A 17,705-nucleotide genomic window follows, 5' to 3' on the forward strand; every position below is an offset into this window, starting at 1 on the left:
TGGTTAAAACAGATGGGTAGGGGAGGCTCTCCATGTTCTTTGGTATCTCTTAAAAATACAACAGCCAGGGTAACTGCAGATAGCTCTGTACTGCAGGGCAAGTCACCACACAGCCCCTTCTAAATGGAGAAAAAGGACCCCTAGTGAGAAGCCATTAACAAAGGCAAAAGACATGCAAAACAAACAAAATAATCACAACCGAGAGAGAAGGCCAGCAGACAGTCTGGCTCTGTTCTGCCCCCCCTCCTGCTGCAGGCACCTCAGACAATGTAAACAGTTAATTTGTTCACCTGCGGGCTCTGGGCAAACAGAGGCCTGGTCACACCTGAGTGGATAACTCGATTACCCCTGTAATGCCAGCGTGGTAATGTACACAAATTCTATTACAAGGCAAACCTTGCTTTCGGGCATTTGAAATACCAATCAGGCCAATGTCCACTCCCTTCTTTGCTTCCAATTTATTCTTGGTGTATTGGAGCTGCACCAGAATGGCACTAGGATAGAGCTAAATTAGGACTCTGAAAGAAATTACTAGAAGACTGTGATCTCAGCCGGGTTTGCAGGCTTCCTACTCTTTTGTAAAAGATTGGGTCTGAATTTGGGCCTTACTGCAAGGGGACTTGCTGCAACTACTGAAAGTTACCTAACGTTGGCCCTGGTCTTTTTCCTAAGGATCTTATGGTATCTTTCAAATTGAGACAAACCCTTGGCCATTGACAGAATAAAAATAAATAGCAAATGATGAGTTAATAACAGAATGGGTTTTCAATTTGCCTTTATGGAATCCACATACTCATTAATTAAAGAACAAATAGTGCCTATTTAAAAAATGTGTTTGTAGAGATTGACCTCATAGAGAAAGAACTTTTTCATACATTACTTCAGGGACAGAACCTATTTCCTAAGTCCACCTATATAGAATATGTACAATCTTTCTTTACAAAGGATGATGCTATTGATCCCTCAAACGGTAACCTGTAATTTCTGAATCTTCTTCACATTAGTGATGGATAGGCAATAATCTATCCTTTTATTTTTTTCTCAATTCTTTTATAATCAACAACACTATTTGTGGGATGGTTAGTTGGCGCTAGGGATTAGCTTTATGACTGAGGAAGAGAATAAAGTTAGCTGGCTCTCGTGGAGTTGGATTCACTATCTTGGTCTTACCAGCACTTGCTCAAACCAATTGAACCAATTAGCTCTGACTGCCCCCCCTGCCCCACCATAATTATATTATAGTCTTGTTTATCTGTAAATGACATAAGAAGGTGGTTTACCAAGCCAGAATGTTTTCAAGAGAATTACACAGTAATAAATTATGTACATAATGATGACCTTTTAAGCACTACAATACCCTAAAAAGAATAATTTGATTGGCATAGTTTTAGTGTTATAGCTACTTTGTTGCATTTTTAAATTTGAAAATTAGTTCCTGACTCTGAATTTTCAATTAAAATTTTCCACGATTAAGAATCAATGGGAATTTACTCTATGTGTGAGGGAGCCATGTAATACACACAAGAGAAATGTATGACATGGAATAATTTTGGTTATGGTGACTACATCACTGAAAGTGAAAAAATAAATTTTTAGAGGAAAGAGGGAGAGAGAGAATCTTAAGCAGGCTCCACACCCAGTATGGAGGGGTTCCATCTTACAACTGTGAGGTCATGACCTGAGATGAAATCAAGAGTCAGATGCTTGACTGACTGAGCCACCCAGGCTTCCCACAAAAATCGACTTTTGATTCAAGCTCCACATTCTACGTCCTTACCTTGCTCAGAATGCGGATGAGGTCACCCCGTTGGAAGGACAGTTCGTCTGGCTGGTCACCATGGCAATCCCATAGGCCCTGGTAATAATTGGTATAGTCCACTGATCAAAGAAAGGAGAAATCAAAGTTAAAAGGACTCTGTCTTTTTTCCAGGGAGCCCACATTTTTGCTGTAAATGGAAACCAGGGTTCTAATATTGCCCCTAGGAAACCTAGGATTCAGCGGGGTTGTGATGAGATACAGCCAAACACTCAGCATGAGCAAAGGACTGTGGGAAAAGGAGATCATTAACTAACATTAAATATTTACAGATCACCCTTAGTCAGATGCTATTCAATAATATGATAAATACATTCATTTATTAATAAAAGAAAAACAGGTAATTTTTTACTTGGTTTGTAAGTAAGCAGTGCAGAGATTTCCTTGATTCAGAGCATCTAAACTATCCAGGACTTCTCTTCAAAATGCATTTGAAGGAATGGGATAAGTCTCTGACTTCTGCCTATTTACGGAGAGGCTGAGTCAGCCAGCATGTATCTGCATCACAATCTCACATGTTGGTGTCTTCTGTTACACAGGAACTTCATCCTGGGCACTTCCCACCCAGGTACTATATGAGGTAATCCCCCAATAAATATGCTTACGAACAGCCCAGTCTTTAAGTGGAACCAAGGGGGTGTCTCATCCATTACAACTAAATTCTGGGTGGGCTGGCCCTTTTCCAGCATCTCATTTGTAGACTCTGAACACGCCTGCCAAGATTTATCTGCAAGCCCCCAGGGGGACAGAAACCAAAGTGATCTGCATTAAAAATGAAAGCAACTGAAGACGACAAACCAAGCTTTTGAAGCAGCCGGAGAGATTTACTGGGCTTCTCAGCAAGACTGGATGGCAGTGATGCCACAGGACAGCCATCGATTCTTAGCAATGAAGAATCTGTATTGATCTTCTTCTCCCGGAAAGGTTAAACACTAACTAGAGCACAAAGTGGGAGAGGATCTGGGGATTTGAATGGCAGGAGAGCAAATGCCCACTAGACCAGGGATGAGGTGGCAGTGCTCCTGTTCCTCAGGATGCTGTGTGTGAGAGATGTCAGCTAAGCACCTACCAAAATGAGATTCTTATTGATGGGGGTCAGGAGTCCTGGGTTCTAATTAAACTTCAAGTAACTTTTGGGGACCCTATTTGTACCAGTTTCTACCTTTCCTTTCATTTGTTTTGACCTTCCCATGCATGAGGAGTGATGGTGCTGGTCACTGAGGATGGGAATAGATGGAGGAAGGCAAGTGGGCAGTGTGGGTAGACAGAGGCACTGGCTCTGTTTGCTTTCTAAAAAACTTGTGCCTTACTTATCAGCAATTCAAATAATAAAGGCACAAGAGAACAAAGTGCCTGTGTATCTGGGAAGGAACTTTTTTTTTAAAAAAGATTTTATTTATTTATTCATAGAGACACAGAGAGAGGCAGAGACACAGGCAGAGGGAGAAGCAGGCTCCATGCAGGGAGCCTGACATGGGACTCGATCCCGGGTGTCCAGGATCACACCCCAGGCTGCAGGCAGCGCTAAACCACTGCGTCACCAGGGCTGCCCTGGGAAGGAACTTTAGTAGAAATCTTATAGTGCACAAAAACCAAGGTGGGACAGATCTATTAATTAAGATGCAGCTATTGTGAACAGAAGTAAAAATGTTAACCATATAAAATCAGTTATGTTTTCTTTTAGGAAGGTAATTGTATATGCAGTAGACAACAGAGGGCAGCAAACAAGACAATGACACTGGAAACCATGGAGTTAAGAATGCGTTTGGAAGAAAAACACATTGGGAGAAAAATACTAACTATTGGAAAGATAAATAATGTATTTTCGGGGATACCAGGACATGAAATAATAGAGAAATATCAGTCCCTGAAGAGTGAAAATGGTTTTCCCAGAGGATATATTAAAGTATTTTTAGTTATAATGGCATTGATTAATTACCTGAAGATTTTGACAAAACTAGAAATGAAAAAACATATTATAATAATATATATAAAATTGTATATATATAAATTATAAAATTTATTTGAGAGACAGAGAGAGAAAGCACAGCAAGGGGAGTGGCAGAGGGAGAGGGAGAAGCAGACTCCCTGTTGAGCAGGGAGCTGGATGTGGGGCTCCATCCCAGCACCCTGGGATCATGATCTGAGCTGAAGGCAGACACCTAACTAACTGAACCACCCAGGCACCCCAGAAATGAAAAGTATATTGACATCAATATTCTTCATACATTCTTATATTATAGAGAAAATAATTTTATAAAAAGTTTTATATACGACTTGGTATTTCTGAATGGCAAGAAGATTGGCAAAGTTGTCTTGGGTTTGCCTGGCTTAGAGATGGTCACTGGGGGGTACTGCTCCCTATGTGCCTGGAAATGTTCCTAAGATTATGAGTACTTTTTGGGGATATATGTAAAAAGTCACTTGATATTGGGCGTATAAGACACCAGAGGAGAATACCTTGAAAAAGACCTATTCTAAAAGCAATGTAGATCTTGAGGAAGGCAAGAAGGTAGGTAGGAGGAAGGGCGGCCCTGGTGGCTCAGCGGTTTGGTGCTGCCTTCGGCCTGGGGTACGATCCTGGGGACCCAGGATCGAATTCCACGTTGGGCTCCCTGCATGGAGCCTGCTTCTCCCTCTGCCTGTGTCTCTGCCTCTCTCTCTCTCTTCTCTCTCTCGTGAATAAATAAATAAAAAAAATAAAAAAAAGAAGGTAGGAAGAAAACAAGAGCCTTTCAAGAAAAAATATAGGAAATGCTTTTGGTTCTTCACAAGCTAAAGGCTAAGAGAAGGTAGAGTTCAGGAATCCAGCAGATAGTTTACCTAGCCCGAGAACCAGAATTGTCAGAATTAGAACCATAAAAGGACAGCCTTGAAAAAGCAGAATGAAGGGCTAAGTATGGGGACTTTTCTAGACAGAGATGTTCTGGTATTAGGGAAATCGGTGAGGATGGATAAGACTAGACTCCATATTGCTGACTCTCTCTTTAACATGTGTGACTTGCATTTATGTGTATGTATACACACAACTTCACTACCCTTATTCCTCAGCATTCAACGGGTATGTACATAGCACTTACTAAAGTGCCAAGGACTGGGCGGGATGTTGGGAATTAGTGTTAGCCACACACAGTCCCTGCTCTTAGGGCTACTGTCTGGTGGTGGTGGGGGTGGCACTGTTTGAAACAGAGTTGTACAGATATTTACTTATCTATAATTGTGATACGTCTTCAAAGGGGAAGTTGAGGGTTCTGTGTGTAATAGCGAAGCTCACTTTATGGAAGGCTTCCCAGAAGCTTTGGTTGTGTTATCAACACCTGAGAGTGGGTGTTATTTGAAGATCTTGAGGAGGGGAAGTTGTAAGGTGGAGGAGGACTTCATTCCGGACCCTTTGACCTGTGGAAGAGCTTGAAGGCCTAAAAGTTTGCAGGGTCAGTCCAGCTTCTCCCTAAATTTGCCCGGGTCATTCTATAAACAAGCGAATGCATAGGAGACTGTCTTCAGACCAGTGAGGAATTGGGAGCCTGAGAGATTTCCTCTGTGGGCTGGATTGAGGTTCCTTTAGGTTTACAGGACTCTAGTAGAAGTCTCAGATCAGAAATGGTGCAGCATTCTGACCATTTAATTAATTCAAAGCATCCTCATTCTCATTTTGAGGACATTATTCCATCTAATTATTTTTTTCCAGTCTGTCCATTTGGAATGAAAAACAAAAGAATAAAGCTTAATGCCAGCATTTCTCAATGTCTCTCCAAAAAAACCGTAACTCTGCACTAAATAAAGCCTGGTAATTCAAAAGCAAAGCACTAATATATTCAGCATAAAACAGACAGAGGACCTAGAGCAATAATGACACTACTAATAACTAAAACAGTTATAACAATTAACAACAATTACAATGATAGAGAAGCTAATGGGTATGATCACTGCATTTAAATTGCTAGCAGAGCTGAGAAGGACTTTTTCTAGAGAAAAAAAAAAAGCAGGGGGTGGGGAAGTATCTTATTTCCTTTATCCCATATAAGAGAAGTTAAGCTCCCAGCAAACAAAATGTCATAGGAAGAATAGCAATAGTCTAAGTTTAAAAATATATTGTTTCTCTCTCTTTTCTAGATACTTACTGCAAAACATTTTTCATTCCACAACCAGTTCTTTTTTTTTTTTAATTATTTTATTTATTTATTCATCAGAGACACACAGAGAAAGGCAGAGACATAGGCGGAGGGAGAAGCAGGTTCCCTGTAGGGAGCCTGATGTGGGCCTTGATCCCAGGACCCTGGGATCATGACCCGAGCTGAAGGCAGATTCTCAACCACTGAGACCCAGGTGCCCCAACAAGTTCTTTATAACCAGCAGTGGTCATTTCTCCTGTAACTGAGGCCAGGATGGTACTACTGTTGATAGAGTCAGAATTTGAAAATGAGCCTCTATAATGAGAGTTCTCAGGAAGGACCAGGACACCTTTTTGGCTGTTCTCCTCCTTAGGAACCACAGATCTTGACTGTGTTCCTTCTAGGGTTCATATGTCACCTTGAGCTTTTGTTTGGGAGAGAGTGGGTAGCTCCAGAATTCAAGCTGTGACCAAGGGAAAAAGGCTAAAGGCAGGTCAGCCTGCTGTTTACATTTGCTTGATGAGCCAAAGGGCTGTACTAATGAGGCCTGGCTATGGGAGCAACTACTTAACAAATTATGAAAAAGAGAGACAGAATGAGAAGATGGATAAAGCCAGTCCTCGCTAGACCATGGGTAGGTGAGAAAGAGAAAGCCAAAGCAGTGACCCACTGGAAGGGACTTGAAATATTTTTCTAAGCCAGGCTGGAGAAATCCACCATGTTCAGTCCATTAAAGCAGACTCAGTCTGATACCTTAGTAACCATTTCAGAAAGAAAGCCATAAAGAAATTTGCCAGGATACCTGGGTGGCTCAGTTGGTTAAGCATCTGCCTTCACCTCAGTTCATGATCTCAGGGTCCTGGGATGGAGCCCTAGATTGGGCTCCCTGCCCATTAGGCAGTCTGCTTCTCCCTCTCCTTCTGCACTTCTCTCTTCCTCTGCCTCCCTCCCTTTGCTCGTGTGGACACTTTTTCTCAAATAAGTACATAAAATCTTAAAAAAAAAAAAAAAAGAAATTTGCCAAGCTCCACTGACACACCAGAATAGGAAGAGCCGCTGAACATTACCATTTGCTTATTTTTACAGCCCTTTAATCTTGGGTTTTAAAATTCTATGGTCCTTAATGTTGTAAGTATGATTTTGAAGTTGAGAACATTCACAGATCCTGATCTTCATCTCCCATGCTCCTTTTATTGGGCCAAAATTGTAGCTGGCTGATGACCAACTAATGTTTGGTCTTGGGAAATAGGTTTCAAAAAGTAAGAGCTGCAAATACTTCTGTGGCTTTCCTCTGTCCCTTTCATGTAATCACTCCATTGGTATGCGCTAAAATGGAAAAGTGCCTTGGTGGTGGAAGTTCATCACTGACTCCTTTTCTGCCCTGCAGAAGGTACCACATGTGGGCTCTTTTTTGGCTGAATTGGCCTACCATTTTAGAGTGAAAACAACATGTTTGGAGATCTCCTTGGTCAGGTATTTGATGTATCTAAGGATGAGTTGTGCCTCCAGCTTGGCTTTTTATTTGACATGGCATACTCAAGCCAATGGCCAGTAATTTTCATATAAACAGCACAGAATGAGTTTTATTTTTCGTTACCTGGATATTGCCTTCTCATGATAGGGAAGGGAGATAAGCTCTCATCACAGAAGACACTTAGTGTTAGACTGTTAGGCTGATGGGTTGCAATTTAGTGAGAATCTGAGGTGTTGAAGAGTCACTCATTAAAATAACCCTGTTACTAACAGTCATGCTGTAAACTGAGCTCTTTATAGATTGAACAATCAATACTACAAGGCTGTGATAGATTTTCTAGGTAACAGAATAAAATAAAAGAAATTACATCTTACAGGGTCATTAACACCCAATGAGGATAAACTGAATTCCTTTTTTTTTTCCCTCTTCTGATAAGATCTAGTTGGGCTTTAAAAATGTTAGCAATTGTATCATGGGAAAGCACAGCATTTCTGGGAACAGGATCCCTGGAAGAGTTCTGGAGAAAAAAGGTAACCCTGCTAGCCACGGTATCTTTTAGGAGAAAAGTCCGCCACCCTGCCAAAGACATATGACATCTGAGAAAAAAATTAAGTGAACCAAACTTGTGTAGGTTGTCTATTACATAAGAATTCACATTGTCCCAGAGTTCCCTTTTATATGTCTTCATGGGGCTGCCTACCCTTTCCTTGGACCTGTACATTTTATTGTTATAAAGCTAAGTGATGACATTTGGATGCTCCATATTTGTTGCCATATCTATAGCTTCTCTGGAGAAAAGGCACTGTATAAATTCAATAAATAAATAAGTAAACACAAATAATAAAAATTCCTGCCTCAGATTCTGCAGATAGAGCAAAAAGTCCTCTGTTTTTTAATCACTAAGTCACCAATCATTATAACTGGTGGGAAGTATAAACCATGGAAACATATTTAGAGCTCACTACACTTTAACAACACCTATTTTGGAGGCAAGAAGCATGAGGAACAAAAGGCCTGTTTTTTTTTTTTTAAACCTACTTGAATTAGAATGTTGAATAGTTAAGAAATAAATCTCCCCTCACCATTCCCCCACCCAAGATAGAACCTTAGAAAGAAAGGTTGAAAGAGGAAATGTGATGAGGGAGGAGTCTGAAACTGAATTTTATTTTATTTTTAAAAAAGATTTCATTTATTTATTCATGAGAGACACAGAGACAGAAGGCAGAGACACAGGCAGAGGGAGAAGTGGGCTCCATGCAGGGAGCCCGATGTGGGACTTGATCCTGGGACCCCAGGATCACACCCTGGGCTGAAGGCGGTGCTAAACTGCTGAGCCACCCAGGGATCCCCTGAAACTGAATTTTAGACTTTTGCTAGAGACTGCTGCTTCCTACATGGAGTTTCTTTCTTTCTTTATTATTTTTAAAAGGTTTTATTTATTCACAAGGAACACAGAGAGAGAGGCAGAGGGAGAGGAAGAGGCAGGCAGGCTCCCTGCAGTAAGCCTGATGAGGGACTCAATCCCAGGACCCTGGGATCACGACCTGAGTCGCAGGCAGATGCTTAACCACTGAGACACCCAGGTGCCCTCCTGCATGGAATTTAATATAAAATTGGCCATAGAAAATTTATAGTTATTCAACCCAAGCTGTTCACATGAGGTGTCTTCTTTTCTGCATCAATGTTGGAAGTTGGTTGAGAAAAGACTTGGGACATGGGTTGGTCAGCAAACAGATTTTCTGTTGGATTTCTGCACAGCCAAGTAGGAAACAGTAGAAAATAGGTTTCAGAATGAACTTTTTTTTTTTAATTTTTTTTTTAACTTTATTTATGATAGTCACAGAGAGAGAGAGAGAGAGGCAGAGACACAGGCAGAGGGAGAAGCAGGCTCCATGCACCGGGAGCCCGACGTGGGATTCGATCCCGGGTCTCCAGGATTGCACCCTGGGCCAAAGGCAGGCGCCAAACCGCTGCGCCACCCAGGGATCCCCAGAATGAACTTAATTATATGGGTTTACTGTTATGAGGTGCTTACTGAAAGCTACATTAATCCTAAATCACACTTGTGCCAGTTCTTTCTTTTTCTCCTGCTTTGGCACCTGATTTCTCAACCACTGAGTCACCCAGGTGTCCCTGGCACATGATTTCTAATGCTGCCTCTTGTCCCTGGGAGAAGTTGGGGATTGATGAAGTTAGGTCCTTCCCTAAACCTGCTACATGTTTACTTCCCATAGGGCACTAACCTTAGAGAAGGGGGTCTTGCTGAGTGGATAACAAAGAGAAAAAACAACAAAAGATAGGAAGAGATAGGAGAATGGGAAAAGGAAGGGCCAGGGAAATGGGGAGGGATCAGGAAGAGGTAGTTGGGAAGAACTCCTTAGGCTTAAGATTTTCATAGAATCTCTAAGAAAAAAAATAAGCTAGTATCTACAATCAGCCACGATTTAAGCTCTGCTGATGGGATGGATGTCCTTGAGGTGGCCCTTGCAATTCATATTCCTTCACTGACAACGATGGAGTAGGTCCTTGGTCCACTTAAGGAGGCTTTGGAGGGGCATCTGACCTTAGGAAAGGATGGACTCACTAACTGCTTAAAGCATGGTTAACAGTCTGGGATGAATAAGATGTAATTTTGTATTCAACAAACCTCTTACATATTCATTTTCAAATGTGCCTGGAATCAAACCAGGCCATCAGAAGTCAGCGTCGCCAAGCAATTCTATCCTTCACCCCACATTCACTTTTCAGATCTGACACATTTCCATTCCCCTCTGAACTTGCAATCTCCAGGCCTCTCAGAGAGGAGACATTTCCATTCTTTCCATTCTCAATCCTCTGATCTCTTAGAGATGAGAATATTCTATTTTCACTGTACTGATTTAGGAAATACTGATAGGAAAAAATATATAACTGGTTTGGTTTCTTACCCTCTCTAGGATAAATCTTAGCTGTTTCGGGAACATTAATTAAGGTGAGTGGCTGCTTTTAAGATTGAGATATTTCCCTATCCAGTCATCTTATCTGGGGCTTTTGAGGTAGACACACCGGACCCTCTTAATTAGTGAGTCTGGTAATGTTTGTAGTCTGGAGCAAGGTGCCTTCTCCAGTCAAGCCTAAAAATCCTACCCAGTACCTGCATATTTGTGAAGCTCTCATACCTCCTTTATGTGGAGTGCCATTCTGATCCTCTTCCAGATCATGCTCTTCATCTGAGGGGATAAACACAATCAGCATTAGCAATTAGTGGTTGATAGTCTTATGCTCTTTACACTGGTGGATCTGCTTTCTCAGAGCTCATCTTTTTCTTTTCAAGGAAATTCTTCTTCTTCTTCTTCTTCTTCTTCTTCTTCTTCTTCTTCTCTCTTCTTCTTCTTTTTTAATCATCTCGCATCTCCAAACTGGCCCTCTCCTTCCCTACTCATTCATTCATTCATTCATAAACATTTTTAAGTGCTTATTATATGCAAGGTGCCTCTCTAGAAACAGCAGATGCAGTGATAGGTGATAAGCAGGGTCCCTGCCCTTGTGGAGCTTTCAATCCACTGGATTATTTAGGCACCTATCACTAGAATCCTGATCCTTTCCCTCAAGCTATATTTCTATTCTCCTTGTAGAATTCTCTTCTAAATGTATTATCTCTGTGTAAGCATCCAGTTACTGTGTGTGTGTATGTGTGTGTGTAGCTAAGCACGTGTTTAAACCCTCCATGATTAATTAGTCCTTAATGTATCAGGTTTTGTTCAGCTGTAGCAGAAGCTGGTCATGTAAGTAATTTTATGTTCCTAGTACTTGGGGCTTGCAGTTATCTTTTTATTGTTGTTATTCAGCCTGCCTTGTTCATTAGAGTGTAAGCTCCTGAGGGCAGTTGGAATGGTCTTTTAATTAATTGCTGCAGGTACACAATGGGTTATAAGTCAGTGCTATTGTCTAACTCCAATCAAGTGTTTATATGGTCAAAGTCACAACATGATTGGCCTGTTTTGTACCCTCATTAACCTGTTTCCTCTCAGACTTCATACTATCTGCTACCATGGGAATTGGACCTTTATAAGAAAGCATGAGTACCAGAATCATATTAAGCCATTTTTTAAAATTTGTATTATCATTTGTATTTTTCATTTGTATTATCTTCTCACTCCTCAATGTTGCTTTATGTTTTTAAGATTTTATTTATTTATTTATGGGAGAGAGAGAGAGAGAGAGAGAGAGAGGCGCAGAGACACAGGCAGAGGGAGAAGCAGGCTCCATGTAGGGAGCCCGACGTGGGACTTGATCCTGGTTCTCCAGAATCACACCCTGGGCTGAAGGCGGCGCTAAACCGTTGAACCACCAGGACTGCACTTTCTTTCTTTCTTTCTTTCTTTCTTTCTTTCTTTCTTTCTTTCTTTCTTTCTATTTTATTTATTTATTTATGAGAGACACACAGAGAGAGGCAGAGACACAGGCAGAGGGAGAAGCAGGCTCCACACAGGGACCCCGACGCAGGACTCGATCCTGGTTCTCCAGGATCACGCCCTAGGCCAAAGGCAGGCACTAAACCACTCAGCCACCCAGGGATCACCTTTCTTTTTTTTATTTTTCTTTAAAAAAATTTTTTTTTAAAATTTTTATTTATTTATGATAGGCACACAGTGAGAGAGAGAGAGGCAGAGACACAGGCAGAGGGAGAAGCAGGCTCCATGCACCGGGAGCCCGACGTGGGATTCGATCCCGGGTCTCCAGGATCGCGCCCTGGGCCAAAGGCAGGCGCCAAACCACTGCGCCACCCAGGGATCCCAGCTTTCTTTTTTTAAAATATGTTTTATAGGGCAATATAAATTCAGGAATGTCAGAACGGGGTAAGTAAACTCTGAGCTCATAAGTAAGAAGAAACAGCACAAACATGTTGGAGCATTATAGAACATTAAAGAAGTTATTGATTTCACATACAAAATGATACATTTGCCTGCAAAAATAAAAATTAAGGGATTGATATTCTGGGGAAATGAGTCATATGTTATTAAGATTAAAAAATTATTGTATATATAATATATATTTGCCCTACAAGATTCTGTGGGAAAAGAACTCAACTCTTCTTACCTTCACATATGGCCTCACAGCAGAGAATTCCTTACTACCTGTAGTGCTCCCCCCATCCCCCCTCCCCTGCCGCCATGAGGAATAAAGATGTGAGATAATGGAGAAGTGAAACCGAATATCGGAAATAGACCTTGCTGAAATAAATCACGTTAAACATCATTCTTTGCACATTGCCTTCCTATTACTTGCCCACTTCCTTCCTTCCTCTGCTGTGATGCTTTTCCTTTTTGACTTGGGACCAATTTCACAGGATTGAAAACATTAAAAGAAGAGTTGGTATGGCCTCAGTTTTAGAGATACGCAACAATTTGGATAGGGAGCATCTCTTCGGCTGATACCAAGCAACTCAATCACAAAGACCAATAATTTGCTGTGCTTAGGCACTTTTGCAGAGATGGTTTATTCTACCTCTGCTGTCTGTGCACAGATGTCTCTTCCTCCCAATTCTAATCAATGTAAATTGGGTCAGATCTCCGCTGTGAATTACAAATTGGATCCGAAGTTGGAGGGTCACCGTGCTTGTGACTCCACCTCCTTCCCACCACCATTAGATGGGAAGCTACACCAAAGATCTTTTCTAAATAAATCAGACTTTATTGTAAAACTCGGCCACTGACGAGACATAACCTCATTAGCATTGATTTTAAAATAAATTATTGAAAGTGGCTTGCTTGCTCTTTGCATTTGTAAAATAGGAGAATGTAAATGTATTTGCAATGATAAAAATGAAAACTAAACTTGATTCCTTTATCCTTTCAGGCAACAGCACTTAATCTAGTCATGATACAAAAATGGGAAAAATAAAAATCTGTTCTATGCAGTTCAATTCCAGACCAAATACTCTGATTTTCATTGCGCCTGTGGAGTCACCTAGAAAGCAAGCAGAACACTGGTCTTATATATCATTTACCACCATTACTAACCTCTTCTGTGATGGATGTGAACAGGGAAGCTCTAATCCCCACATCTGTTCTATCCAACTCTGACCTTCCCGGGTGGCTGAAAGTGGGCTCAAGTCGAGAAGCCTAGCTACTGATGTGAGAGTCTGGGTGCTGTGCCTTTGAAAGTGTGAGTATGGAGGTGCCATCACATAGTGAAGGCAATCTCTCCAGAGCTGGTGTGAAAGGCAGCAGCTCTCAGCACCTTCCTAGCTGTAGAGAGCACAATACAGAGAGGCAGACACTTTATCTTGGATCCTTCAATGAAATCAAACTGGTATCTTTCAAACTCCAAAGTCGAGAAAACCAATTAGATGGCAACAGAAAGAAATGTCTCTTTGCTCATGAAAGAGGGTGGGTTAAACAGCTAGATTTCTCTCTCTCTTTTTTCATCTATAAAATGAACCTTCAATTTCAAAGAGATTATTTTGAAAAAAATTTTCTTCTTTAGGCTAAAGAGCTTATTGAACTTCTTTATAAGAATATTATTAGGCATTTTAGCATTACATCTACTAGAATACATCTTCATTTAAGAGAGAATTAAAATTTATGTGCTAGCTCAACTTTAAACAGTAATAGATTATAATGGTCCTTGCTCCTAACAGGGCATATGGGACCCCAACCTTACATAGGTTTTAAACAAATTAACCTCTAAAGATTACTGTCCACTTATTACATTAAATGCTCTACTTGATTCCCAAATATCTCATCTCAACTGGGAAAACAGTTGAGGAAGATTCTGTTAGCTTGTGAACGTGTAAGAGAACCATGGGGCATCACAAATGAGCATCAGTATCCAGAGAGTTGATTTCAATCAACACTCTTGGCACAATGTCAGGGACACTAATGAGAGGCTGAAAGGAACAGGACACTGACTCCAGCGCGGAGACACAGAGAGGAACCAGCTTCCCATGACACCTGGCTCCTTTCTGAAGTGCTGCTCTGATGTTGGCTAAACTGAGAACAACATATAAAAAACAATGACTGGGTCAGAAAGAGGGAAATCACTTCCCTCAAACAAAGCAAGGTGACAGAAGCTTAAAAAATGCCAAATGTATCAATGTGCAACCAGATGTCAAGGTGCTCTGGTGACAGATGCAAGAGAAATGCAGATAGATTCAGAGAAGAGAGCATGCAGAAAAGTGGGAACAGAAACCACTCCACTGCATGCACAGATATACTATAAATCTGTGAATGCCACAGCACCTCTTCAGACAACACAGAAAATATGAGCAAGATGCTAATAACACACTTAATTCTCTGTTGTATAGTTTTTAATCTCAACTGTTACCTCAGAATATTTGCATCCTATCTCTGTGGTATGGGTCTTGATGTACACGATATTAAATCCAATTTGTGCTAACTGCAACACTTGGAATACGCTGAATTTAATTTCACAAATAATAATTGAGCACCTACTAATTGGTGGAGAAAGACCTGAATACAAATCACCGTGGTAAGGGCTGTAACAGAGCTCAATTCTAGTTGAGTATCTGGGAAGGTGTCACTAAGGAGACATGTTTGAGCAGAATGCGGAGGAGAGCAGTTTCAGAGGCTGAGCTCAGGCAAGATATTCTAGGTGAAAAAACCCAAGCATGATTCTGGTTTTGGTGCTGGCCAAACACCACCTCACGGCTAAGGCCCAGTGTGCAGAGGAGTGAGAGACAGAAACCGCTAGGAAGCTCAGGCCTGTTGATGGCATTGATGCGTGGATACTTCCCTCTGCCCCCCACGGAGTGCTGTTGCTTTTCTGTGAAACTGAAAATCCCTTTCTTCATAAACTTTGTGTTCTTGGTATCTGTTTTTTTCTTTCCTTAGACCTACTCTCATCATTTCTTCTTCTTCTTTTTTTTTTTTAAAGATTTTATTTATTTATTCATGAGACACACACAGAGCGAGAGACAGGCAGAGACACAGGCAGAGGGAGAAGCAGGCTCCATGCAGGGAGCCCGACGTGGGACTCGATCCAGGGTCTCCAGTATCACACCCTGGGCCAAAGGCGGCGCTAAACCACTGAGCCACCCAGGCTGCCCTCATCATTTCTTCTTCCTGTGCATCTGGATAACAGTAAAGGGGGGAAGATAATTCCATAGAATGCTTGTTTCCATTTGACGCAAATTAAAAAAAAACACAACCCAGTTATATGCTTTATTATAAAGCAATCTGATTTCTGGGTCTGAACAACCCTCCGGGGCAGTGTGGGCAGTGTCAGAATGCACACAGAAATTCCTAGGGAGAAATCATTGTCTCTCTTCCCTTTTGCTCTCCTAAAATCTCTCCTGAGAACACAGCCAGATTCTGTTGTCACTGCAGCTGCTACAAGGCCCCAGTTAAAGCTGCACAATGGTCTCAGGCACCTTGCTGGATTCCAGCTTTGAGGCCCCAGAGAAAGCGAAACCTGATAAAAGTTGTCCTTTTATGGAATATCAAATTACAAAACTGGGCCTGGTCTAGCTGGTCAAATAGTCCGGGAGGGGTGAGAGAAAGCTCAGAGAAGCCTCCCATCTTGCATGTATTGCTTCAGTATTTCCTTGTGGTAATTCTCTATAGTTTAATCTACTGCAAATGAGATCTTAAAAGTCAAGGGCCCCCTATGCTCAACACGGATGTTCAGAAATCCCACCGGATACCAACCTTGAAACCATACTAGCCCAGGACTAACATTTTTGTGGTCTTGGCTGAAAACCTTGAGTGCTCTGGTTTTCCCTCATGGGAAGGACAGTGCCAGCTACGTAGCAAATGCTAATTATCCCATGATCAATGTGATGTAGTGCATTTAATTTAATGACCCATATATTATTTTGATTAGGAAAAAAAGTTTTTGTATTGACTGTATGTGTATGTGTTACGAGCACTTTTCCTCTACTAGGAAGACCATTGAAATGATACTCTGAAAGGGAGATCTCATGTACATGGCCTTCCCATTGAGACAATGAGGCTTGTGTAGGCCCCAGACCAAAGAGGAAGGCGTAGCAGAATGCTACTAAGGATTCTCTGCAAAAGGCATTTACCTGTTACAATGAAACAAATGTTAGAAGCCCCAGTCATTTGACTTTTGATGGGTATGCAGTGTTAGCACAATCCAATGTTACCGTTGGCCATCCCTCTACCCAGCACCTGTCCTTGCAGTAAAAACGGGCCTGAGCAGAAGGTGCACTCCACATTCCATCTGCTCAGGATTTTCAATTTCACCTGCTTCATACATATAGCTGAAAATGTCCAACTGGACTGTCTCAGGTTTGGTTGGTGGAGGCGGGGAACTAGCCATCCCTCAATTTTTCAAGGAGGCATCAATTCCTACTCAAACAGCACCAAATTCCTAATAGCCAGCATTTATTGAGTACTCACTGTATGCCAGGGCTCTGTTCTAAGTGGTTTACAAACTCTAGCTCTAGGCTACTCACAGTCTCCCTCCATGATAGGGACTACTGTTATTCCCATTGTACAGGTGGGAAAATCACATACAGAGAGGGCAAAGAACTTGCTCAAGATCTCACAGCTAGCAGGTGGCTGAAGAGGTCCATTCTGACTTAGAGCCAGTACTCTTACCAGCCATACCTTGCTGTTTCTCATATGCTGTTGCTCAGTAAGATCTTGTGAGTTAGCAGCAGAGGGTAGGCAGTGTCAGGTGCCCTCGTATTCCCTTTCAATTCCTCTGGGACTGGTACTGTAGCACATGTACAATGAACAGAAAATTCCAGAAGCAACAAGCTGAGTGGTATGGGTGGGAAGTGGTATGGGTGATAAAGACTAGGTGCTAAAATATTCATATCATTATTAAGTATCAATATAGCCCACTCCCAATGCGGTTTCTAAAAACTGTGATGGCTAGAAGCTTTCAGGAAAGAACCTGTTGGCTGGGAACAGGTTTTTTTTGACACTTATAAGCAAGTTAGCTGCAGTTTCCCTAACCTGAAGAGAGTCTCTGGCTCTCCTGTTGGGTGGCCTTCCTCACTTTCAAGGGACAGTTGTGAGCATTGGCTAAGTGGCTTTCCTTGGGAAATCAGACCAGTCTCCATGCCCTTGGAGTCCACTCCAACACCTGAACTGATGTGAATTTCTGAGGCAGTGTGGGGATGGCCCAGGGTAGGAGGTAAGGAGGCAAGGGAAGGATGGTCTTTAAGAAGTCAATTATACATTCATCGACCCATTGCCTGGGTGGAAGGTGATGGTTCCAAACTCATCTCATTTCCCAAGGCTCCTTCTCTTTCCTGTCCTTTGCTCCGTGCCTCTGAGCATCAGCCCTCTCTTCCCTGGTTCCTTTGAGAACTAAACATGGTGCATGA

The 17,705-nt window shown here is 41.7% G+C and overlaps 1 protein-coding gene across 1 annotated transcript in view; it reads right to left on the reverse strand.

Annotated features, from left to right (window-relative positions):
- Positions 1-17,705, reverse strand: part of SKAP1 (src kinase associated phosphoprotein 1) — a 280,023-nt gene that overhangs the window by 20,929 nt on the left and 241,389 nt on the right. The window contains exons 10-11 of the mRNA XM_055328928.1: positions 10,561-10,611; positions 1,778-1,878 (exon numbers count right to left, since the gene is read on the reverse strand). Coding sequence (XP_055184903.1) covers positions 1,778-1,878; positions 10,561-10,611 — 152 coding nt within the window. The remainder of the gene's footprint in view (positions 1-1,777; positions 1,879-10,560; positions 10,612-17,705) is intronic.

Source organism: Nyctereutes procyonoides, unplaced genomic scaffold (genome assembly GCF_905146905.1).
Source record: "Nyctereutes procyonoides isolate TBG_1078 unplaced genomic scaffold, NYPRO_anot_genome, whole genome shotgun sequence".
Taxonomy (NCBI): Eukaryota; Metazoa; Chordata; class Mammalia; order Carnivora; family Canidae; genus Nyctereutes; species Nyctereutes procyonoides.